This window comes from Colletotrichum higginsianum, chromosome 6 (genome assembly GCF_001672515.1).
Source record: "Colletotrichum higginsianum IMI 349063 chromosome 6, whole genome shotgun sequence".
Lineage (NCBI taxonomy): Eukaryota > Fungi > Ascomycota > Sordariomycetes > Glomerellales > Glomerellaceae > Colletotrichum > Colletotrichum higginsianum.
Genome location: NC_030959.1, coordinates 4,121,004 through 4,143,780, shown reverse-complemented (window position 1 = coordinate 4,143,780; position 22,777 = coordinate 4,121,004). Strand labels below are relative to the sequence as shown.

Here is a 22,777-nt window from a genome sequence, read left to right as displayed (position 1 = left end):
CGAATGGCTTCATTTTTTCAGCATACCTTTTTCTTGCCCTTATGAGCGCATATACCGAGTATGAGGTCAATCAGGCCTTGGAAGCAGTCGCCAATGGGCAGTCCCTCCGGAAAGCATCAATCGAATGGGGTGTGCCACGTTCAACACTTCGCAGTCGCATCAAGGGCTGCCAACCAAGGCAACTTGCCTTTGCTGACCATCAGAGACTCTCTATAGGTCAGGAGGCTAAGTTGGCTGAATGGATTCGCATTCAGCATGCCCTTGGTGTTGCTCCAACCCATCTGCAAGTGAAGCTATTCGCAGAGAGGATCCTCCATGCTATGGGGGATACAGAGCCTATAGGGAAAGGTTGGATAACAGCCTTTCTGAATAGGAATCCTTCAGTCAAGGTCCAGAGAAGTCGCCCTATCGATTCTAGACGTGTTAATGGGGCATCTACTGAGGTCATCAGGGACTGGTTCAAGCATCTCGCCATGCCAGAGATCATCAGCATTAAACCAGCCAACAGATACAACATGGATGAGACTGGTATCCTTGAGGGGCAAGGATCTAATGGGCTGGTGCTGGGCATGTCTGAGACGAAGTCTGTTCGCAAGAAACAGCCTGGATCAAGGGCATGGGTATCTATTATTGAATGCATCTCTGCCCTGGGCCACAGACTGCATCCCCTCATTATATATAAGGGTATAACAGTCCAGCAGCAGTGGTTTCCTTTGGATCTTGGCCCTTATGAAGGCTGGCAGTTTACAGCAACAGAGAATGGATGGACAACAGATGCCACTGCAGTTGAATGGCTGCAGAAGGTCTTCATCCCTCAGACTGTCCCTCAGGGCAAGGAGGAGGTTAGACTGCTGGTCTTGGATGGGCATGGGAGCCATACAACGACGGACTTTATGTGGCTCTGCTATATAAACAACATCCATCTATTGTTCTTACCACCACATACCTCCCATGTCCTCCAGCCACTTGATCAGTCAGTCTTTGGCCCATTAAAGGCAGCCTATAGGAAGGAGCTTGGATACCTTAGTCATTGGAATGACTCTACTGTTGTAGGCAAGAGGAACTTCCTAGGCTGTTATTATAAGGCTGCCCTGGCAGGGATGACGATCCAGAACATTAAAAGTGGGTGGAAATGGACTGGACTATGGCCTGTTTCTATGGCAAAGCCCCTTATGAGTCGTCTGCTGCTCCCATCAACACCAACACCATCAGCATCATCTCATCAGACCTGCAAAGGGCAGTCTGGAGGCAAGGAGGAAGTCAAGGAAGGCAGGGGAGCTGAAGGATGGGCTTCTGTATCGTCTGCAGTGGCATGGTCGACGCCAAGGAAGATGAAGGATCTGGCTGGCCAGTTGAAGCTATTCACAGAGCTGGATAATGATGCTAGTACTCAACGCCTCCTTTTCATAAAGGTGAAAAAAGGCTTCAGCGAGCAGTCCTATAAGCTGGCAACTGCCCAGCATAATCTTGAGCTCCTGCAGGCCCAAGTCACCAATAATGCAGCAAGGAAAAGAAGGACAGTCCAGATCGACCCAAACACCAAGTTCGCCAATATCAAGGACATCCAGAAGGCTCAAATTGAGGCTGGCGAAAAAGAGGGTATCACGGATGAATCCAGCGAGTCTGATTTACCTAGTGAAGCTGAAAGCTGTATTGTGGTGGCATCTAGACGAAGTCAATAGTTAATTGAACTTGGTGGTTATGATGGGGATAGCCTCATTTATGGGTGGGCGAAATGGGGGGGTGGGCGAAAAGTGGGTGCCCGACGTTAATCTATTTACTACCAATATGATCATTTTAGGGAACTTTTCTCCCCAACACACCAGTGGTTTGGCGCTTTCAAGTTGTCCACCCGAAGCTTGAGTAGACGCAAGCCTTGAGCGGCGTTTATATGTACTTGGGTTGAAATATGAGAAAATCTCTCCACTCTTGTACGTCTTTGTATGGATATGCGACTGTTTGCGGCCTAAGCCATGCGCTATACTGCCTGCTCTACGTTCTTATTACAATTCAGAAGCATTTACTTAAGAGTTTCTGCCCGCTAATCTAAATACAGCCTCGCGGATCAATTGTGCATTCTACAGCTGTTGGTAGCGCCCCGGGCTCTTGGGTCGTCTGCGCCGTGTTGGTGATTCCCTAACCGCAAGTTTGTTACTAAAAGCAAACAAACTTAATCCTTTGCAGACTCCTTGGCCTAAGCGATGTCTTCCGAGTATGCATTATCCCTGATGAATATAATGACATTGTGACTGGGCTTATGAGCTACAAGATCCTACGCTTTTTTCAGTCGCCAGAGTGGATAGAAGAATACTTTTCTAATAAGTAATAAGCATGGGCTATGATCTCCATGGCACGTAGAACAAAAATAACAAATGGGTCGGCCCTTATCTTAACGCTTACTCACACCAAACCCACCGAGATTGAGGAGGCTGTGAACCTCCTCTGGCGCAATAACATTGATCCAAACAAGACTTTCCTCGGCACCGGCTTCTATGGTTGTATATTCACCGCCAATAGCCCCTAAATGCCTCTCCCCTGGCTGCACCTACGAGTCTGGAGCTCCTCGCCAGCCGTGCGGCAATGGGATCAGTGTCATGCTACCATCTGAAATCCTTGATTTCATGAAGAGAACAGGCAACGGTTCTAGGTAAAGAAGCTGCCGTTAAGATACTTACGTTTGATAGCAACCAGTAGGGGTTGCATACGATGACGAAGATACGTTCCAGATGAAGGCTGATTTCGCTCGAAAGTATTGCATGAGCGGTATCATGGTCTGGGCCATATCTGGAAATGTGTCTGATGGGACCTACTTAAAGGCGACCAGGAAAGCAGCTGCTCGCAAATTCATCTTGATTTCGGCCAAATTCTGGGGAAAAGGAGAACGATGGCCTTCTCACGAACCGTTACCAAGCATGCTTAGTGCGAGTGGACAAACTGTAGCAAATAGTGCCCTGCGAACTGGATCCAAATGACGCGCAATGACAAGGAGGCTCGCAAGAACGAATACATAGTCGACGGATCGTACTGCTCAGACGGGGTCCATGAGCTCTGCTGCCCTCCAGAAGGGGACACACTCCCACATACGGCTGGTATCAACACAGCAACGGCAAATGCAATCCCACCTGTCCCAAGGGAACACCCTGGTAGTGGGCTTGCTTAAGAAGCACTGCATCAACAGGAAATACCAGGTCGCCCGCTGCACCACCAGCGGGAAGTCTTAGCATGGATCTTTACAACCAATGCAGCTGGACTGAAGCCCCAATGTGTATGAAAGGGCAGTGTAGCGGCAGCGCCAAAAAGGTCGCGCGATCGCCGACTGGAAGCAGTACCGCCGTCTGCAACGTCGAGGAATAGACTCGGAATTTGGTCAAAATCCAGGAACGCAAATACTGCTGCAACCAAGAGACTAACAAGATGTGGGACAGCTGCGCCTGGTACGACAACCTTGGTCCCGGGAAGGACGACGAGTATAACTGCTGCAGTGGGTGCCCGAGCGACTGCGTCCGGGTTGCCATGGATAGCACAACTGGAACCAGGATAGTAAGCTTCTCTACCAGCGCGGCGCGAAAGCCAAGTGCTGCATCTCCAACCATTCGACCATTAAGGAGAGAGAGTCCTCACAAGACAAGGTGCTGCGTGATACGCACGAATCCTTCTTGGAGAGCCCCGTTCGCTTAGAGAACGGCGTGGGCTTCAGGCTGCTCTACTCTCCGGAGACATCATGCCAGGGAGCAACACTTCCAAGCCAGACTCTAAAACTGAGTCAAAGGCTAAGAGGAGTGTTGTTCATGCCCAAACGCATTCGTCTGGCTCAGGATCCAGTTCGAGTCATCACCATCTTCACCCCCACGGCGGAAGTCACAGAGGCGTTGATCCGTCCAGAAATCTGCTGCAGAATCGCTAGGAGAGATGGGGTAACTACCAACAGGACGAGATCAAAAATCTGCTCTACTCTCTTCTGCTGGGGACGGCAACCCTTAATTAGAAAGAGATCTGGGACGCTCTTGTCCCCAAACGCTACAGTAACCATAACTAGGACAACCTCAAAAGAATGGATCGTTGACAAAGAGGCAATAATCTATTACGGATACAATCAATCAGCCTTTCAGATCACCTGCCACATGGGCTACCTTAATGATTAGGTTGGAGGCAAAGTTGAGTATGGCTGTCAAGGCGACACCTATGCTTGTTGCCCTGGAGGGGGTGACTGGTGCGCACTTGAGGTGGCGAATGTTGCCATTGATGACGCACACTATTAGGTTTTGCTGGCGACGATGATGAGTTGTCTTTGATGGCAGGATCCCGTCCAGGTGAGAAGAGGAACTATAACTACGATTACGTTTTCAGATGGCACTGCGATTGAGATCGAGAGCGAGCCGGTTTGTACATTAATATGTCGACAGTGATGATTAATTCAGCTAACACCTTTCAGTACTATATCCTACTACACATAGCTTCTAGTATGCAAATCATCTAATCTAGAAAACCTTTACTTATATCCTTAGTTAGACTACTTTAATATTAATCTACGCATTATTAACTATCAAAAGAGCTAGATAGGCGTCTACTGTAGGTCTTAACTACTGCCTCTAAAACTGTAATAAGAGTGCAAAAGTAGACCTACAATTGCAGTGCAGCAATAGCAGCTTATAGAGGTAGGTTACAGCTATTTCAATACACCCCCCTAAATAGCTAACTAATTAGGCGTCTGATAGCACTTTAAACCTTCTAATTAGGTACATATTACTGAAATCTAGGTAGCCTCTGCCTATTTTAAACTATACGAGTCTAGGTTTCTCTGCTAGATGCCTTTACTACACCTTTAACTACTTAAGTATAGAGTTAGGGTTGCATAGAGCTAGGCTTATAACTGCAATAAGGGTGCAAAAGTAGACCTATAATTGCAGTGCAGCAATTGCAGCTTATAGGGGCAGGTTGCACCTATTACAACAAAAGCTTACTAGGAGGGCCTTCATCCAAGCTGACAGTAATTCTATGTATGGTGAAGTCGGACACATCATTGAATTGAACACTATCTCTTGATTCTTTACACACGGCCCTGCCTTCTAAGCGTCTAATAAGAAGCGGTTGCATCAGCGACAGTCTCATTCGCTATACTCTCCAAGGGCATTATAGTACTATATGCTATCCTAGATGCCGGGTGGCGGGCATTCTAAACAGACAATCCCCTTCAAAGGATTTTCAACGCCATCGGTAGCCAGACAAACAATCAGCACATGGTTATCACCCCACGGAGGTCTCAACATGGCTAAATCTGCTGTAAGTAATTTTGTTAGACCTGCCGCTGTTTGTTTTCGCCTGTGATAGGAGCTAATTTTAGTGGCAACAGTTTTGGGCACAGAACAACTAAAGGTCAACGATGAAGCGTGGCTTGGGTGAAGGAAAAGAACAAGAATACGGCCATGCGAAACATTTGCTTCTACAAGACCTTTGTCGTGCGTCTTTGCAACGTAAGTTCTACTACTCAAAGATGATACATACAGCTCTCGGATATGCTAAGACGTAAATGAAACGAAAACGTAGCCCATTATTGCCGAAATTTACCTTGCTGACTCAACTATCTAAGGCTATCTTTAACGGTGTAGCTAATGAAATTGCGACTTCTCGAGGACTTCCACCGGGCACAGACTGGCATCAGTGATGACCTTTCTGGTGCTTGACATGAGTTTATCCACGATCTGTTGCAACCTACTGTTCATATCGCGCGGGACTGGGTCCAAGGCTGGATTTTCACGGCCAGGAACGAGTACAGAGACGTAATCAACCTATTGGTAATGCTAAGCACGTTGTTAAGATGCGCGTCCGAGCTAGAGCTGCCTCTAGACTACCTACCTTAAGACAGATTGGAGCGTCACGCTGGATGAGGTTGGATTGGAAACTGGGTTCTTCGTCGTGGTATGACCTGTTACCTGATATGTTGTAAGGATTAGACAGTCCCTGTTAAACTTCGAGCGACTTTCAAGGCAACTTAAATTTCATCAACTAGTCTAATGATGTATTAATTTAACAATTGATCCTGCACCACTTGCAATGACTAGTTCTATCTCTCTTTTGCTCCTGATGGGTTAAGATCTGATCCGAACTCATAATTCGGCACAAAACCCTCTCTCAGCTGGCGCATTGGGTGCTAGCAGTGGAACTGCCAACAAATCGACGGAAGAAACGCACAATCCCCGTGGTCCATCTCGCTGGGGGCTTCTGCTTTTGTTCGCGAACTTGTGGAGGCGCACAGTAAACGGGGAACGTCTCCTCCGGCTCTTTGTCTTCATCATCGTCATCAACATCAAAGTCCAAGTCCGGCCAGGAAGGCGATGAAGCCGGGACCATCATGGAATACGAAGCGCCGCTTGAGATGAGATACCGCGCAATCTCACTATTCCCTCCACAAAGAGCATGGTGCAACGGCGTCCAGGCAATCCGCCGGCTGAAGATTTTCTTGGTCATGGTCCATTGCGAGCTCTGCTGATTCGAAACGCAATGGCAAAGGTATCGCGCCGGAGCATCAATATTGACCCCTTGCTCGATCAACCACTTCACCACATGCATGTGGCCGTTTCTAGCCGCAATATGCAGAGGTGTACCCCAACACGTCGTCGAGTAAAACGAGTCAATGCCGAATTGTTCGAAGCTGGCCAGTAATTCGATAGACGGCTCGACGGGGCGCACACGCCCCAGGTCGGCGCCAAAGGCAGCGGCAGCCTTCAGCACCGCAAGCTGTCCATTGGCTGCAGCTGTAGTCGTGATCTCGGGAAGATCTCGTTCGATGGCGTCGCAGAAAAGTTCCCTCTGCAGGATGCCGCAGAGCCGACTGTTGACTCGGCAGAGAGCGGCGATGCTTGGGGTCGAGTCCAGGTGCTCGGCGATCTGGAGCCAAATTTCGTCGGGGAGAGTTTGGATTGACATTGTAAGCGCCCTTAATGGACTGCTGAGGTACGATGGGGGCTGGAAAGGGCGCCGGCTGTCCAACTTGGACGTCGAGAGAAATGCGCGACCTGTCCAAATGAAGAGAACTTGCTAAGTGCTCTTGACCTGCAGGCCTAACGTCAAGCTCCCGAGGAGGGTTGAATCATGGTTTGCGATGGAAGAAAAGAAAAATCGCGGAGCAGCTGCGATGTTTGGGTTTTGTCGACCATGTCTTGAAAAACGCGCCATGCGTCTGGACTGGAATGTCGAAGTGGTCATCTTCACCGGAGCAACTGCCTGGTTGGAATTTAAGGGTGGTCGTCGAGACTGTGTGCCTGGAATGGAGGATTCAATCGACACTCTTCCGGCCGACTAGTCCCGGATGGAGAGAATTTCTGCCCGAGACACCTCAGCGGTGGCCGCCCCGATTTCCAGAGCAAAGACCAACAAGGTGGGTCCAGGTCCGGAGTCGGCGCCGGGGCGCTTCCATTCGTCAGCTTGGTCCATCAACAACATCTATCTACCCCACCTACCCTTTCCTGGCCGCAGTAACAACAGCGCGCAACACTTTCATTCAGCTCAGTCTCGTGACGGGAACTTGAACAACGTCGGGGGTTACCAGCTTGCCCGATTACATGACACAGCCCACATAAGCAGTATGACGGGCTCCGAGGAGTCTCCGACGCCGGCGCTGTTGCAGCTCGCGTCTCCCCTGTGTGGCATCCCACTACTCGCGACATTTTCCTTGCCATCTTCCTCGAGACCCCGACTACCGCCATCACTCATGTCTACCGTGGTGTTCCTTCGTCTTGGCTCGTCAGGGTATACCTTGCAGTCGGCAGTGGCCTCCAAGTCGCATCCGATATCAAGGAGCCGAGATGCCAGAGTTGTAGAGGCAGGGTAACCTTGCAAGCACACATGAATCGGCGGACCCATGTCTAGCATATCTGGAAGAGCCTGGAGTTGACGTCGGGAACGGCACTGCCGGGATCCATGAGAACGACCATCATCGCCAACAAAAGTGGCTCGCTGTGACCAGCTTGCATGGCTATGACAAAGGCTCGTGAGGCCGCGTCTCACGGGTAGCACCAGCACGCAGTACCTTTTCAAGGAGGGGAGCACGTTCATACGCCGCCGCCATCTGGACGACTGCGCCGCCCCTGTAGTTGACGTTCGCGTTTCCCTCCAAGTAGGACGTCAACCGGCAAACTGGGAGCATCGTCTTTCAATGTGGCCGTCGAGGCCATCAAAAGCAATGCAGCCACAGGCTCGCCGGTCGCACCGTGTTCAGGCAGCAGCTCTACTACCCGGACGTGATCTGTAGTGTGCCAAACGTCTTCCCGTCGAATTACTTGGTCAAAAACGAAGGTGAAGAGCGTCTCGTCAACCCCAGTAGTTTCAGCCAGCATCTGTAACGCTGGGAGCTTACAGGGGGCAGCAGCGGCATGAACAGTCTCAAAGACCACTCTGCTTTTAGCCCCGTTGCGAAGAAGATACTGGAGGGTCGGAATGTGGTGTGGCTCGGTCCCCTCCTCTTCGCTCCTATCTACAGCAGAAGAGAAGGCAGACGAGAAAAGCGTCTCATCAACGACTTTACTGCCGAGCATCTTCAGGAGAGGTAGCTGGAACGTCGATGCTGCATGGAGGAAGCATGTACCTGCTGAATGCTCCACAGGAGCCCCGGCTTCGAGAAGTGTAGAGATGAGGCCCAGGTCTAGCTGATCCTCTTGGCAGACCTTGAGGAAGGCCTGAACCCAGATCTGCAGGCGCCAGGACGGTCAAAAGGGCGTTGACGGACGCGTGCCGCTACGGACTGTCGAGAGAAAATACAGCTTGCCATGCGGTGGTGAATGCCGCTTGACCGGGGCTCTTGGCTTGTAGCAGTCGAAGCAGCACATCCATATCTAGGGAGCTGATCACATGAGTGAACACCTCTCCCTGGCGATAATAGACCGAGGCACCGAATAGAAGAGTATCAACCAACTCTCTATTGATGAGGCAGCTCCGGATGACGTGAATGAGGCTTCGGTCGACAGCTTCACCGCTGGGCCCGCTGGCCATGAGCACTTTTGTACGTCGGAGGCGTATGTGTTCTTCGACGAGGCTCAGCGCAACGTGGAGGGCGGCTAGCAAGCTCTTCCTGGCGGGTCGCTTTTCGAACAGGAGGGCCATCATGTCGTCTGAGACGACTTTTGTCGCGAGCTGTAAGGCGTGTTCCCATCGTCAAAATCTACGTCTGCCAACGGAGATGCAACCAAGATACGAAACAGAGAGTGTCATCGTGTGGGTTCGGGATGTTCCCCGCTGTCTACGAGACACTGGACTGCCGCCACGAGTGCTTTAGAAATGTCAGGACCCGGAGTCCTGGACGCCAAAAGACGAGACACTGTGTCGAGTCTGAGCTCAGAGCTCTCAACAGCCATGGCAGTGTTGAACAGCGCGGACATTGTGGGCTCAGAAGGGCGCAAGGCTAACAGCATGTCTAGAACATCCAGCTGTCCCGTCTCAATCGCGTACCGAATCGCCACCCCTTTGTCATGATTGACAAGCGGCGCTTTAGAGTGCTTTGGCTATCATGTCGAGGATCTCGGACTAGCCTCTCTGGACAACCGCGACCATCAACTGATCCGTATTCGGGCCCTCGGCTCCGTTGACGAGACACAATCTCATGCACTCGAGCTCGTCCACCTTAGCAGAGACCGAAATGCCGCAGTAGATGCCCGAAAGGGCCAGGTCAAGAGATCGTGTCAAAGGCAGCGATGGTGCTGCAACCAGAACTGCCACATGTTCCATCTTCCTTGCCTGCATCCAATCGGAGTTCTGGCGAGGCCGTGATGCTGATGCTTCTAAGAGGAAAAGCTGAAAGTTCGAGGTCACAAATCAGCTTGTTGGAGTCATTACTAGAAGATTTAAGGGAGACATAATGGGTTTCTTACTTAATCGACAAGGAGGGAAAGTCAAAGTTACAAAAGACGTTGTTGTAGCTCCTGCAGGGAATAAGGATTCCGGCGACGAGATTATGAGGCAGCTCCTCAGCGGAAAAGCCAAGATTGAAGCCACAAGTAAGCTTGTTGAAGTCATTGCTAGGCAGTTCAAGGGAGACGTAATGCGTCTCTTACTTGATCTACAAGGAAAAGAACGTCAAGGTTACAGAAGACGTTGTTATAGCTGCTATAAAGAACTTGTGGCACGGCGCAGAGGTTATGAGAATTCTTCTTGATCGACGAGGTGATGAAGTCAAGCTTACAGGCAAGGTTTTCTTAAGAGGCTGACAAAAACATTCAGTGTAGACAGGAGATTATGGCGCTTCTTGTAGCTAAAAAGGCAAGTAATTAGCAGTTTAGTTAAAGATTAGTAGGGGTAGTTCAACAGACTCGACAGAGAGTCCACTGTTCACACGACTTACCAGTTACTGACACCAATGACGCGAGAATGACCAAGAGCCATGCAGAGCAGAGGGCAGCGGACGAAGTTATTCCATTGACCCTCGTAGCGCTTGAAAGTCTCGCAGTTGTCCGCGTCAGACCATAAGGCCGTGACATCTTCAATGGATGGAGTCAGGCCTAGTCTTGTCCGCAGGCATATCGATTCAGGGAGTGACGACTTGGGATCGGAGAAGGAAAATCAAGAGAGCCAGCTAAGTCGGAAGTTGACATCGGCTTCTGCTCTCAGAGCGGTCTACACGATGAGGAAGATAATGGTCAGTCTAGATGCACGTGATGGACAGGTTGAATCAGACCGTGGGACTTGTACCTCTTCTGAGCGGGCGATAACGCCGAGACCGTCAGCAAAGTCATGGATGCGGCTGATAAGTCGTCCGAGGGCCGGAGATGGTCTTGTAGGAATACCGAAGCTGGTGCCCTGAAAGACATGGTTTGTGCTCTCGCTTGTGCTTGCGTATGTGGGACCCGCAAGGAGAGGAAGCGGGTCGGGAAGGGGAAGCTGCCGTGTGGCCGGGGGGCCCGGGGACGGCGGTCCTCGACGTTGCTGCTCTTCATCTGATGGCACCGTGGCGAGCCACGACAGAATGTTGGAGCGGGATGGAGGCATTGGGTGGGCCACCACCTGCAATTATTCGGTTTGGGTTGATGAGTAGATTAAGGGTGGATGCTGAGCTATGGAAGAGTTGTCCTGTCGGGCCCCTCCTGTGTGTAGTTAGTGCCCTCCGTGTGTAGTTGGTGGTGGTGCTGATGGTGGGGACATCTGGAAACAAGATCAGAGAGATAATGCCGAATAAGAGGCATTGTATGCTGAGGGTCAGCCTAGAGAGTGTGTTATGGTTAAATCGTGATAATAAAGAACAGCTTAAATCAGCTCAAGACCTGTGCAGCAAATTTGCTTAGTCACTTTTGCAGGCACCTGTGAGCCTATTGGGAGCCGGGGTGAAGGTGTCGATAACGTAATTCAAATGCGGGGGTCGTCACATTTCCCCACGGCCCCCTGTGAATGTATTCCTACGAATATATTAGCGCCTACTCTGCTGATCTCTATTAATATGTCGTTAGATTATCTACTCCAGCGCATCAGCTTTTAATCCTGCTGCACTTATATTCTCCGCTCTCAAAGATAACCTCTTTTCCAAGTTACCAACATCGACGCTTCCCTCGCCGTCGCATACACGAACATCTGTATCGTGGCCGAGGTCCTTAATACCGTCCTGGACCTGCTGATAAATTTCAAGGTACATATCTAGTCGAACCATTCCACAGTCAACCTGCAGACAGAATCCAGCTTAATGCTAGGTATAGAACTAACACTGCATTTGTCGAACACTTTCAGCGATTGCTGGGATGAGGTTCCTTAGCAATGTAGGCGGCTAAATTCTAGAACTTTCAACCTTCTCATATAGCCTCCTAGGAACCTGCATCTTAAACTGTGTTGGAAAAGAACAGGGTTGTTTTGTTACTCTTAGAGTACACAAAGTCAAAAAGAAGCTGCAGCTATATCAGGGCCGGACGGCCGGGCCGTTATCATAAGGCAATAGGGCCATGGATGGGAGACACACGGTGTAGGTAGGGGTCACGAGGGGGCACTAGCGTCTCAACAAAAGGTGCCAGAGGATCAACTAACCCCTATCTAACTATTAGCAACCCCACCTACCACTCTATGCAAACCCAGCCTACAACAATCTAAGATAAGAGAAATCCACGTATTACTTAGCAATCTCCAGGCCCCTATGCCGAACTGTTAGACTTACTAGCAAAGTGTAACTTCTGGGTACCTCTAAGAGAACTTAGGATTCGGTATTGCCGGCTTCATTAAGTTACTTACTAGTAATATGTCTACGATTACTAAACGAAAAGACGTCTACGATTACTAAACGAAAAGATGTCTATGATTACTAAACGAAAAGATGCTGCAAAACTGAAAACCAAGCATGCAGATAAATAGAGCGACATAGTCTTTAAGCATCTCGAAGTCAGTAGAATCATTGTAAAGGTCCAACGATTGTATAGCATATTTGCCCGTCGCTACCAACCTTCCTAGCGTACTTTTCAACAATGAAACCAACTCAATTCCTCGTCTTCATTTCCGCCGCTCTTACGGAAGTATCCGCTCAGATTCCAGACTTAGGGAAAGTTGCTGGTCCACTATGGGATCAGTCATATGTACAAATAGACGACCCTTAAATCCGCTACTCTGCACATTGCTAACAAGTCAAACCTTAGTGTTCTCGTTCGGTCCGCAACCCCAGCGGTGGTCAACCGAAATGTTGTTGGGGTGGTGCTAAATACGGCTCTGGTTGTAGCAATCAGCTGGGCGGTACATGTATAGACGAGAAGTATTTCTGCCACAATGTCAAACGCAAGGATTCGGATGCCTATGTCCGCGAGACCTGCGTAAGTACTCTATAGTATATTACCTTAATTCTAAAGCTAATTCTTAAAGGATGCCGATTGCTGCAGTACTGAGACAGGAGAGGGAATAGGCTGCTGGAAGGTATAAGCAGGTAGTACAAGTCTCTCTATATGGATATATACTATAGTAGAGGGATAGAAGTATAAACTAGTTTTTGCAAAGTTCAACATTTAGATACAGTAAGCTTCTTATTCTTCTAAGTAGTTAAGGTAAAGTAAAATACTTAGAAATACATACAGTTACAGCTAGTTAGAAAGGTGTATAGCTGCTGTAGTTAATAAAGCTAACTTTACTCTTACTTAACCCCTTAACTATCTTTTACCAGCGCTCAACTGTAGCTATAATATCCTTCTTTACCTAATTATATAATAGAGACTTACTGCCTCTATACTAGATATAGTAGATGCCTTTACTAGCTATAGGATTAACATTGTAGTATCTGGAGAGAGGGGGGATGCTAACTGTAGCTTTACTTGTAGGCTAGACATTCTAAAAGTAGTAGCCCTTAGAAAGACCTATATCTGCAATAAGAAGGCAGCAGAAGGAGCTACTAGTAAATTAACTAAGTAAAGACTATTCTTTATCACCTAAGCCTAATGCACCTTAGTTTAAGATTGTTAGTAGAGCACCTAATAAGCACTTTAGAGATAATAAAGAGCTTAGTACTATTTAGCATCTTAACTCCTAGCTTTATCTTCTTGCTAACCTCTTTACCCCCAGCTCTGCCTGTAAACAATGTCCAACCTAAGTCGGTGCATTGCTCCTGAATCTAAGATAAACAGTATTGTAGCGGAGTTACTAGCCTTTCTGTGGCATAGGCAAGTTTGTTACCTTGTGATGACTGAATAATATTACCTCTAGAAACCAAACGGTAAACCCTGCCTCGAATCGGCTAGTAGCGTCGGAAAGTGGTTGGCAGAGTGGCTTGCACGAACAATGATGCCTTGCTTTAAAACTTCTCTCGGGGACGTCCGCTCCAGAATTGACGTCTAATGTGTCGCACACCGTCAAATGCAGGAAGGAGAATGTCGATTTAGGAGATGGTTTTTTTGGCTCGGGCCGCAAGTAGTGAGTCTGGACTAGGTTGAGGAGATGACGACTTGGGCATTGGAGTGTAAGGGTTCTGTGTGACTACGTGTCAGTTACAACCAGAAGCTGAAGCAGGCTTGGCGAGAAAGGGGAGAACAAGAGCCATACCTAAGTAAATCTAACTAATCCCCCAAGGTGACCCAACTCTTTATAACCATGGTACTCATCTGGACTTATTGGCGAGTTTGGACGCTTGGCGGAAGTCTTCGATACTGTCCGAGCCTTAATCGTCACGGAGGTCTGATCTGCTACTTCTTCTTCTTCTTCTTCGATGGATTCGGTATTGGTATTTCAGTCTGGCTCGTAGCCTACTGCAGAGGGGCTATTCTCTTTAACGTAAGACGACTATTTGAGTAGGACGTCGTCAATTGTGTAGCGAACCTTGGATCTATACTTTAACTGTTGTAGTTCTCAGCAGCTAGATGCCTATTTCTAATACGGTAGCAGGACTTGCATTAGGATTGTGTGGATCTTCTGGGGTCGGTCGAGTTTGGCAAATCTTCGGTCGTCTTTTGATGAGTGAGGAAATGGTGCGGCGACTGCTCAAGGTGCAGGCATTGTAATTGCCTGCATTCTTTTGCTTGAAGTTAGTATTGATATACTTCGCAAAGAGAGACGAATATGTAGGCTTATACAAATTCGGTTTGTGAGCGAGCTTGTAACCATTGCGTGCGTGAGGCGTCGATCGTTAAATCGCCGAAGTATCCGAGATTGAAGGTGTAGCTAGCAATGTGCGTATCAGCCAACGTCAGAATGCAAGACCGACTCAAACGCTTAGGTGTCGCGCCTCTGGCCTGCATGGTCGCAGGTTGCCGCACTCACGTTCTCCTAGTTTCTGTAAACGTCAGCAAGAGCTTTCAGGCAGCCAAAAAAAGCTTCGGCCATGGGCAGTTGTGTCGAGCAGAAAGACGAGGGAAGAGAGTCTGTCAATCGACGTTTCTGGCAGGCCTTTTGAATCTTGGGGCCGGGCTGGGAGTCGGTTCGGTCGAATGCTTTATGGCTGCAGTCTTCAACGATTGCTTTGACGGCGTAAGATGGAAGTTGAGAGGTTTTAGAGGTTAAAGTAGACTTGATGTTCTGTAGTAGGTAGAAGGTATGGATGTTGCTGGTCCCTGCAGGCAGGTGTATGGAGGCGAGGGCAGGAAGGATTTGAGGTGTCGATGAAGGCCTCAATATTCAAGATAGACCAAGTCTTTCTGTGTCATCCAGACTACAATGAGAAGGTTGATTAAGTTTAGAATTAATATTAGTCTTACACAGCGGTTGCGCTTTCAGAACGTGCCGGTTTTTAAACTGGTGATGATGGTTTTGATTCAGTTTTGAGAGATGATGAATTTTCTACGAGATACGGCAATGAGGTTCGCGCATGGTATGTGTCTTGGAATCTCCCATCATGTAATGGAGTTTTGCTAGTGCATCTAGGTTAGGTAGTTATCAGTCCTGCTGTTGAGCCTACCTAGATGTCTGGGTGTCTGGGTGTATGGGGAACGTAACATGTCATATGTGCACCCAGTGAGTGACCCAGAAGATCTGGGCCAGATCTAAGATAACTGACCCAACCCTATGCACGCACTACTGACCTGGCTTCACTACCCCGCCCGCCCTAGCACATCCACATCCCATCTCCATCTCTCATGGCTCGTAATGCTGTTGCCGTTAGGATTTCCACTCCGGCTGACTTTAGTCCACAAGGGCAAACCGCGATCACGCCGTCCTCACAAGGTCTGTGTTTGTTCTACAGCTCATGCCTCTAGGGGCACATATGCAATGCGTGATGCGAGTTGCGTAGTAGTCGATCGCAGCGTCCTCTTCTATCGACCAGGGTGAATGAGAGAGAGACACAGCTCATGGACCTGGCGCTCTAACTGGGCACCGAGTCGAAGTCTTCTGAAGATTATGAACAGTTGCCGTGCTCGACTTTCGGCTGCCATCATCAGTATATCAGCCGCTTCTATAACACAGTAAATTTGTCACACACTTGTTAGCACCCATTTTCACGCTAGAATTCGCCTTGCCGTCATCAAAGGGATACAGATAGTCGAGAGCTGGTAGGAAGGTGCTTTAGTTGATCAAGGGGTACGTGTGGCCCCCATGTCATCGCTTCCAAAGCCCAGGAAGAGATGGAATTTGGGCATGTTTTTCATAGTAGTGGCGCTGGAAACTCACCTGGTGCTGTAGAGACAGACCAGTCTCTATGCCTTGTAAGTTGTAGCAATGAAGTTCACATGCGCACCAGCAAGCACATGTGTCATCACTCTAGAGATAGTGAGTGGATCAAGTATCTCGCATCTATTTGCTCCTGTCATTGGGGAGGTTTCTATCCCAATCTAGCGCCGGCCAGCTTCCCACAAACACCACGCTATCAAAGTTCTTACCTCTTTTACCATAATACACACCCGACTTCAGTGTTTTCTGCGTCGCTCTCGCTGTTGGTGGCTCCCCAGAAGCTAGCCATAGGCGCATATCCAAATCTTTACGTCGCGTCACTCTCTGCCCCTAAATCCCACCAGACTGCTATCAATATCGGCCTCAGTTTGCGTTTGGCTAGCTCCTAAGCTCGAGTCCATCGAGCTGTGATTTCAAGACAATTTCGCTGCCAATACCCATCTTAAACACACACACTCTTTCTCTCTATTCCTCTCTCGTCCATCTGCCCGACCACACCCTCCACTCATCATCTGCTACGGCGCGCCTCTCCTACGAACCTCACTCATATTCTTTTATCAAACCTTTTCTCGTCTTATCTCGACCATCCGCTAATACATCCAACGTCGTAGTCATCGATCTGGCTGTTTAACTTTTGCGTTGCCGTGCAATGTAGCCAGCCCTCCGACTGTCTTGCCCCGTCGCAGCAATGCAGCCGCCCCAGACGCGACCTTGAAGATGGTGAAAAGCTTATCGACGAGATTGCCGCCTCTCCCTTCATGGCACCGCCATCCATCTTGGGCCTACAAGACGCAATTTGAACCCGTCTACAACGCTGTTGAGACGTCCCATGGGACCTACTTCGCGCAGTTGGCCTAAACGTCAACTGCAACTACTTCAACCTACTTACTCTTCTCTTCTGTAAACGCTCCTCGGAGCCTCTAAAAGCCATCTACAAGGGCATGCCTACAACTATTCCAGATACTCCATCTACAACCTTATCAATATCTACGCTTCACACCCTTTCCTCGATACTGCCTACCGTCTTGTACATCCGCACTTATCGAAAGTGTCTCTGTGGTTGCAGCATTATTGTGCGAATTTCTTCAGTAGGTTCTATATTGCTTAAACTTCTTGGACTTATCTATTCAACGTATGCGTATCCGTGGGATTGGTGGAAGTCTCGGTGATACTTCCACAGCTGGGGGGATCGTTGACCGCGATTTCCGACTCTGGGTACGTCCTACGATCCCCCAATTGCGAATGAAAGAGAAGCTCTCGACGCCGCCGCTACCCATGACAATAGCTGGCTTGATATCTTTGGTCTCGCCCTGAATATCGATCTCGGGTTTCTCGATAACATCAAGCATCCTGTAACCAATCGCAAGATTAGGGCGAGCATGGTACACATCCTCCATAAAAACCCAGGAACAAAACACCCACAAACTACTTTAACTATCGAAAATACTAGCCAAACCTTCCTGTGTCTGACTGATGTAGTAATTGGCTAGGCGCATAAACACAGATTGGCCGACGAAGTTAAAGGATCAGGTCTGCTGCTGTTAATTCTTTCTTTTTGCTTAAGAGGCCCGGGATGAAGCAAGAACTCCCCTGGGGATAGCATCGGGGGTCGACATTGTTCGACCTACCGCTCCTTTGGTAACAACTAAGAGGATCGGCATCAGTCGTGTCGAGAGGGGGAAGTCATCTAAAGGACAGCAGGGAAAGGCCTGGCATTAGAATTCAACAGCAGGCGAAACAACACCATAAGTACTACTCGATGTTGCACTGTCTGATCGTCTTCTCGCAAGTCCTCACAACTCTTGCTAGTCATCAAATTCTTTATTTACCTTACGAAAGTTCCTTCAGCCATCTCCTAGCCTGCCCCATTGCTCATAGTGATATCAGAGGTGTTTTCAAGCAGAGTGGAGGGCTTAGTATCTTCGTATTTGCAGGTGGGTTGGAGGTGAGACTATTGCTGAAAGCTGCCCCTTGGATTGCCTCGGGCTAATCTAAGCTTCTTATACCCGTACCGCCATATTCTCTCCTTGATATCTCTAACCTAGAGAGTCCTGCAGCCTATAGAATTCATCTTCTTTGTCCGTCTCTTCGTTCATTTTCGTTGATGATTATGCTGATTGGTGATATCTGACATGGACGGATAACACCAGGGGCTTTATAAAGCCATAGATTTAAAGTCTAGGACTTCGCAGTCGTTGAGCTGTCTAGGCAAATCAAGGTCGCTAGGTCATTGACGTTCATTGTTGGGTGACTCGGGGAGAACCTGACTTGGCTGACGGCCACTAGGGGCTTCACTCTATGCCATCTATTCGAGAAATTAGTTGCGCAAATCGTCGAATTAAGTCCATTTAGAAAAGTGCATGATTAATTACTGCGAGATGCGGTAAAGGTTGTCCGAGTGTTTGCTTGAAATTCAGCCCTCTGTAGACTGAGTATTTGCTAGCCTTGAGACTAATGTACGAAGGTCTCTGGAGAGTGATAAGAAAAGCCTACTAGGCCTTAGCCTTCAGTTTTTGGATTGAGGGACCGGAAGTGCTGCTCGACCGGGAGAATTTCCTGAGTCTGTGATGAACCTTAGGATCACCTCGACCGTCGTCTATTTTCTTCTATGTTTCGATTCTACAGTATGGATGCTGTATCCCTATATCTCAACACTTCCGCTTTCAAATTAACTGGTGGCGTCTTTCATCCTTGGGCACCGGGTCTTCGTCTGAGACAAATTTGTAGCTGAAGACCGCCGTCCCCGTCTTCCCACGGATTCCCTCGTGGACGAGCCCTGGAGGGAGGCCCTTGGCTCGTTCTGCGACAGAGCTTCGTCTGCGATGTGGACTAGATATCAGCTTGCTGTTGAATATCTGGCGTTTGAGAAAGGTCTTGTTGCTATAACTAACAATGTTGCTACCCCTGCAATCTGCGCCGCTCTCCTGAAAGGTCTTGTTAATGCTATTAATGCAGGCTGCCCTCCAGATGACATTAAGGACGCACAGTTTAAAAAAAAACTACAGAAAAGATGTACAGTGTGGAGGATGTTACCGCACCGCTGGGTCTTCCTGCTAGATTGCCACTCCAACGGTCGCCGATTCTTTGCCTCCCTCTACAAGCTTGCTGGTGTTCAGTCCGACTGGCAAATGGCGACCTAGACGATACTTCGCTTCTCTAAGAGTCGTATAGACGGAACCAACTACCCCCGCGGCGTCTCATCTTCATCCAATCTGGTGCCCCACGATATTAAAACGGCTATTGGAGAGGCTGAAGCCAAGTAGGTATGTGCTTGTTAGCCTGCATAATGCATCATTACCTGTTGGTTTCTCGCTGGTTGCTAACTATTGCTCCTTCTCGTAGGACACTTCGACGTCTACTGCGGAAGACTCGGCTATTCATTTGGATTCAGTCCTATGGCAAGCTGACTTCGAGGCAAGTACTGAGGTCGTTGCACAACCTCGGCTTGATGGCGCATCCCCAGATCACACTCCGGCTCCAGTTCCGGATACCAGTCTTGCGATTGGGGGCAATAGGAAGAACCTACTCCAAAAAGACACCCCAACTGTGGCTGGCGATCCCTCGGTTGCCGTCGATGAACCCTCCACCACCATTGACAATAAATCAACTGCCGCCAACAATACCTGGATTAATGCCAATGATGCCTCAGCACACCTCGGAACCTGAATAGATAACTCACCGATCGCCGGCGGCCGAGTTCTAGTCAATGTCGATTAGACTCTACTTACCAACAAATGCTTGCTTGACAAACCAGTCAAGCCTTCACATCTGCCAGCTAAGCCCAACAACCGTAAGGGACCTGCTGCATGGCCTTCCCAAGCAGACCTAAAGGAACGTCAGCTGAAGACAAGGTCATGGTCAAGAATATCGCCGGTTTTCGAAATCGCAAATGAACGTAGAAGCTGCAGGCAAAGATGTGATTGCAAATCAACTCACGAAAGAGATCTCTGCACTCAAGGCAGAAAAGTCGCGCTTAGAAGTGGACTATCAGACGAAGTACTGAAGTATTCTCGGAGCATTGAAGCGTTGCAAGCAATGGACGACGAATTCGACATGTTGGAAGATTAGGTGGCAGAATTAGACCATTAGAATGGCCATAGAAGGGGACTAGCAGTGGTGATTCACATGGGAAGGCGGCAGATGACTGCGCAGGGGGGGAGGATCGTCGCTAATGGAAGGTAGTTCACTTCTACCTACCTGATTGGCTCTCACACGGAAACCGCTGCCCTGGTGCAGGTCGAAAAATCCACACCAAGCTTTGCGACCTGCACGCCACTGCAAAGCCACACCAACAGCCCCGCCAGCCACATCATGCCAAGGGTCAGTCAACCCACTAAATCGCTGAAGCGGCGTGGAGACGGAAATAGGAGCATGAAAGTGTAGGTAGGAGCAGGAGTCGAATCGGAGGCCGGGGCAAATGAGGATGCAGTCGTCAAGGGTTTTTAGTGAAGGTTACACTACACTAGCCCAGCTTGGACATGGCAGTACGGCTGGAGACTCAAACACAACATCCAGGACTCCACTAGCGGGTGGCATGCAGCTTGTGTTATCATCAGGAATAAGGGTGATAAAACAAGGGGAGAATCAAAAACATGGAGGCTGTCACCCCAGACTGCCTGGGACAAGATGACTCAGCATAGCCCACAGAGATGTGGCGTCGGCAGTTACCCAAAACCCTATTTAGACGTTCCTTTCGCACGCTGACGTAAGGAGGACAAGGCGGCTTCTTCCAACCATTTTATCCAACCATTTCATCCACAACCCACATCTCATCCATCCCATCTCTTCCAACCAAGACTTTCCGACCAAGACACCTTCCAACCAAGACCACCGCTGCTGCTGATAGTAATGCTGATGGCGATGCCACCACAACCTTTGCCTCTGATGGGACTGCTCGATGCCGCAGCCATCCATCCATCCACTTCGTTCCATCTCGACTTGCGCGTTCTCTTGAACTGCCGCACAATTACAGCCTTCTGCATATACGCCAGACCTTGCCGTCATCAGATCCAAGGCATGCTGCCACCAAATCAGCCGTGCTAAAAGATGGCGCTAGGGAATGAACTATGATGGCTGCGAGAGGTTCACCACTCGTCTTGTTGTTGCTGGCGTTACGTCTGGGATTTCTCGCCACCGGCGCGCCCGTTTGATCACCATTGCCGTTTAGGTATTCGCGTTGGCTCCTTCGCCCATCCCACCCCCTGCAACAGAACCCCTGATCTCCCCTCGTCCTCGTCCTTGTCCTCCACCACAACGGCATCCTTCTCCACCAACCCCTCCTCTTCCTCTTCCAGCGTCTGGCGCCGGTGCCCATCCTCCACGTGTTTCTTCGTCCCCTGAACTTTCATAAATCTCTCGCTGTGCTCCACGCTCAGTTGACGCAGCTGCGTCTCAATGACGAGTATTGTGGCCGCGTCCCGGCCCATAGATGGTTGGTGGCCCAGGGCGTTGCGGGCGCTGGCCGAGAAGGCTCGCGAATGCCGCGTGAAGTTGGCCGAAGCCTCAGTCATGGCGTCGGTCAGGGCACGTCGGCGGGCCGGCAAGTCATGGTCGCGTCGCGTGGCGGCTTGGGGAGAAAAAGGGATGGAAAACCAGGCTGGGTCTTTGGCGTCAACGGTCTTTGTCCTATACGGACACCTCAGAAGGGTCTTGCCACCGCCGCGGAGAGGGTTCAGGAGGGCTGGTCAGAACGAAACGTTCAGGGGGAATCGATGATGACGATATGAAGCAGTTGGGGATACTTGACTTCACTGGGTTTGAAGCCGGTCGACCGTAGGCTCCTGCGGCCGATGATGCGCGAGGGGGGGGGCTGCAAGGGAGATAAGTGTAGGGGCGGCGTCGTCTATTGCGGCGGCGCTGTGTGTTTTGACGGTGTTTGGTGGCCCGATGGAATGGCAACAGAGGGAGCAGAGCCGGAAAAGGGCGAGGGGCGACGTGGTGCTGCGCCTGGCCGGCCTGGTCAGCCTCACAACTGTTCAAGAAGATGAGCGCGAGCTGTCCGGCCTTGGCCAGCACGAGATGTGGCGGCAGACGGGACGCGCCACTCGGGGAGGGAGTTGAGGTCCGAGGGGTCGCTGACGGGCGCGTCATTAATGGCATGACAGAGGCTGCTTTAGGCGTGGCGGAGCTGCAACTCGCAGTTCTGAAGCGTCATTCCGTACTCGAGAAGGGCATCAAAGTAGGCTTGATTGGTATCAAAGTCTCGTCGCGAGAGGGTGTAGGGGGGACACCGTGGTGGTAGCAGAGCCTGATTTGGCTTCATTCGTCTTGGTGTGAGGGTGGTGAGCGGAAATGTAAGAGTAAGACTGAGATAAAAGTGAGACTGAGTAAGTGAATGAGTGAGCAAGAAGACGAAGCTTGAAAGAAAACCTACATGAAGCCTTCCTTCCACCCCATCGTAGACGAATTCCAGACTGCTCATGCTCAACCTTATTTCGTCTTTGATATGAAAACACATTTCCGGTTTGGCTATAATTTGGTGCACTAGTGGATACAGCCAGCAGGTTTGCTAGCCATCACATCTGACATACCACCACCACCCCTCGCTCCCACAACGTGCTTCGTATCCACATTTCCATTTTATCCATCAGCCAAGAACCCCTTTCGTCAGGTTGTCAACACTTCTACACCACAGAATCGTTCGCCATGGGGTCAAGTCTTCTTTCTGTCGTGAAAAGCAACGGCAATCTTGGCTGACTGATGGACAGCAGCGATGGTGTAAAGGTCGACAGGAGAAGAC

General features: G+C 49.6%; 4 protein-coding genes across 4 annotated transcripts; all 4 read right to left on the bottom strand.

The window, feature by feature from the left end:
• Positions 1–6,129: 6,129 nt before the first annotated feature.
• Positions 6,130–6,924, bottom strand: CH63R_09595 (Ankyrin repeat domain protein; the record flags this gene model as incomplete). The annotated part of the gene is made up of 1 exon (XM_018304569.1): positions 6,130–6,924. One exon carries the CDS (start codon positions 6,922–6,924, stop codon positions 6,130–6,132), a length of 795 nt encoding a protein of 264 aa, XP_018156592.1.
• Positions 6,925–8,048: 1,124 nt separating this feature from the next.
• On the bottom strand, positions 8,049–9,371 carry CH63R_09594 (uncharacterized protein; the record flags this gene model as incomplete). The annotated part of the gene is made up of 3 exons (XM_018304568.1): positions 8,049–8,684; positions 8,755–9,126; positions 9,312–9,371. 3 exons carry the CDS (start codon positions 9,369–9,371, stop codon positions 8,049–8,051), a joined length of 1,068 nt encoding a protein of 355 aa, XP_018156591.1.
• Positions 9,372–9,516: 145 nt separating this feature from the next.
• On the bottom strand, positions 9,517–10,974 carry CH63R_09593 (uncharacterized protein; the record flags this gene model as incomplete). The annotated part of the gene is made up of 4 exons (XM_018304567.1): positions 9,517–9,783; positions 10,198–10,240; positions 10,331–10,419; positions 10,678–10,974. 4 exons carry the CDS (start codon positions 10,972–10,974, stop codon positions 9,517–9,519), a joined length of 696 nt encoding a protein of 231 aa, XP_018156590.1.
• A 10,214-nt stretch (positions 10,975–21,188) lies between these two features.
• Positions 21,189–21,548, bottom strand: CH63R_09592 (uncharacterized protein; the record flags this gene model as incomplete). The annotated part of the gene is made up of 1 exon (XM_018304566.1): positions 21,189–21,548. One exon carries the CDS (start codon positions 21,546–21,548, stop codon positions 21,189–21,191), a length of 360 nt encoding a protein of 119 aa, XP_018156589.1.
• Positions 21,549–22,777: the final 1,229 nt, after the last annotated feature.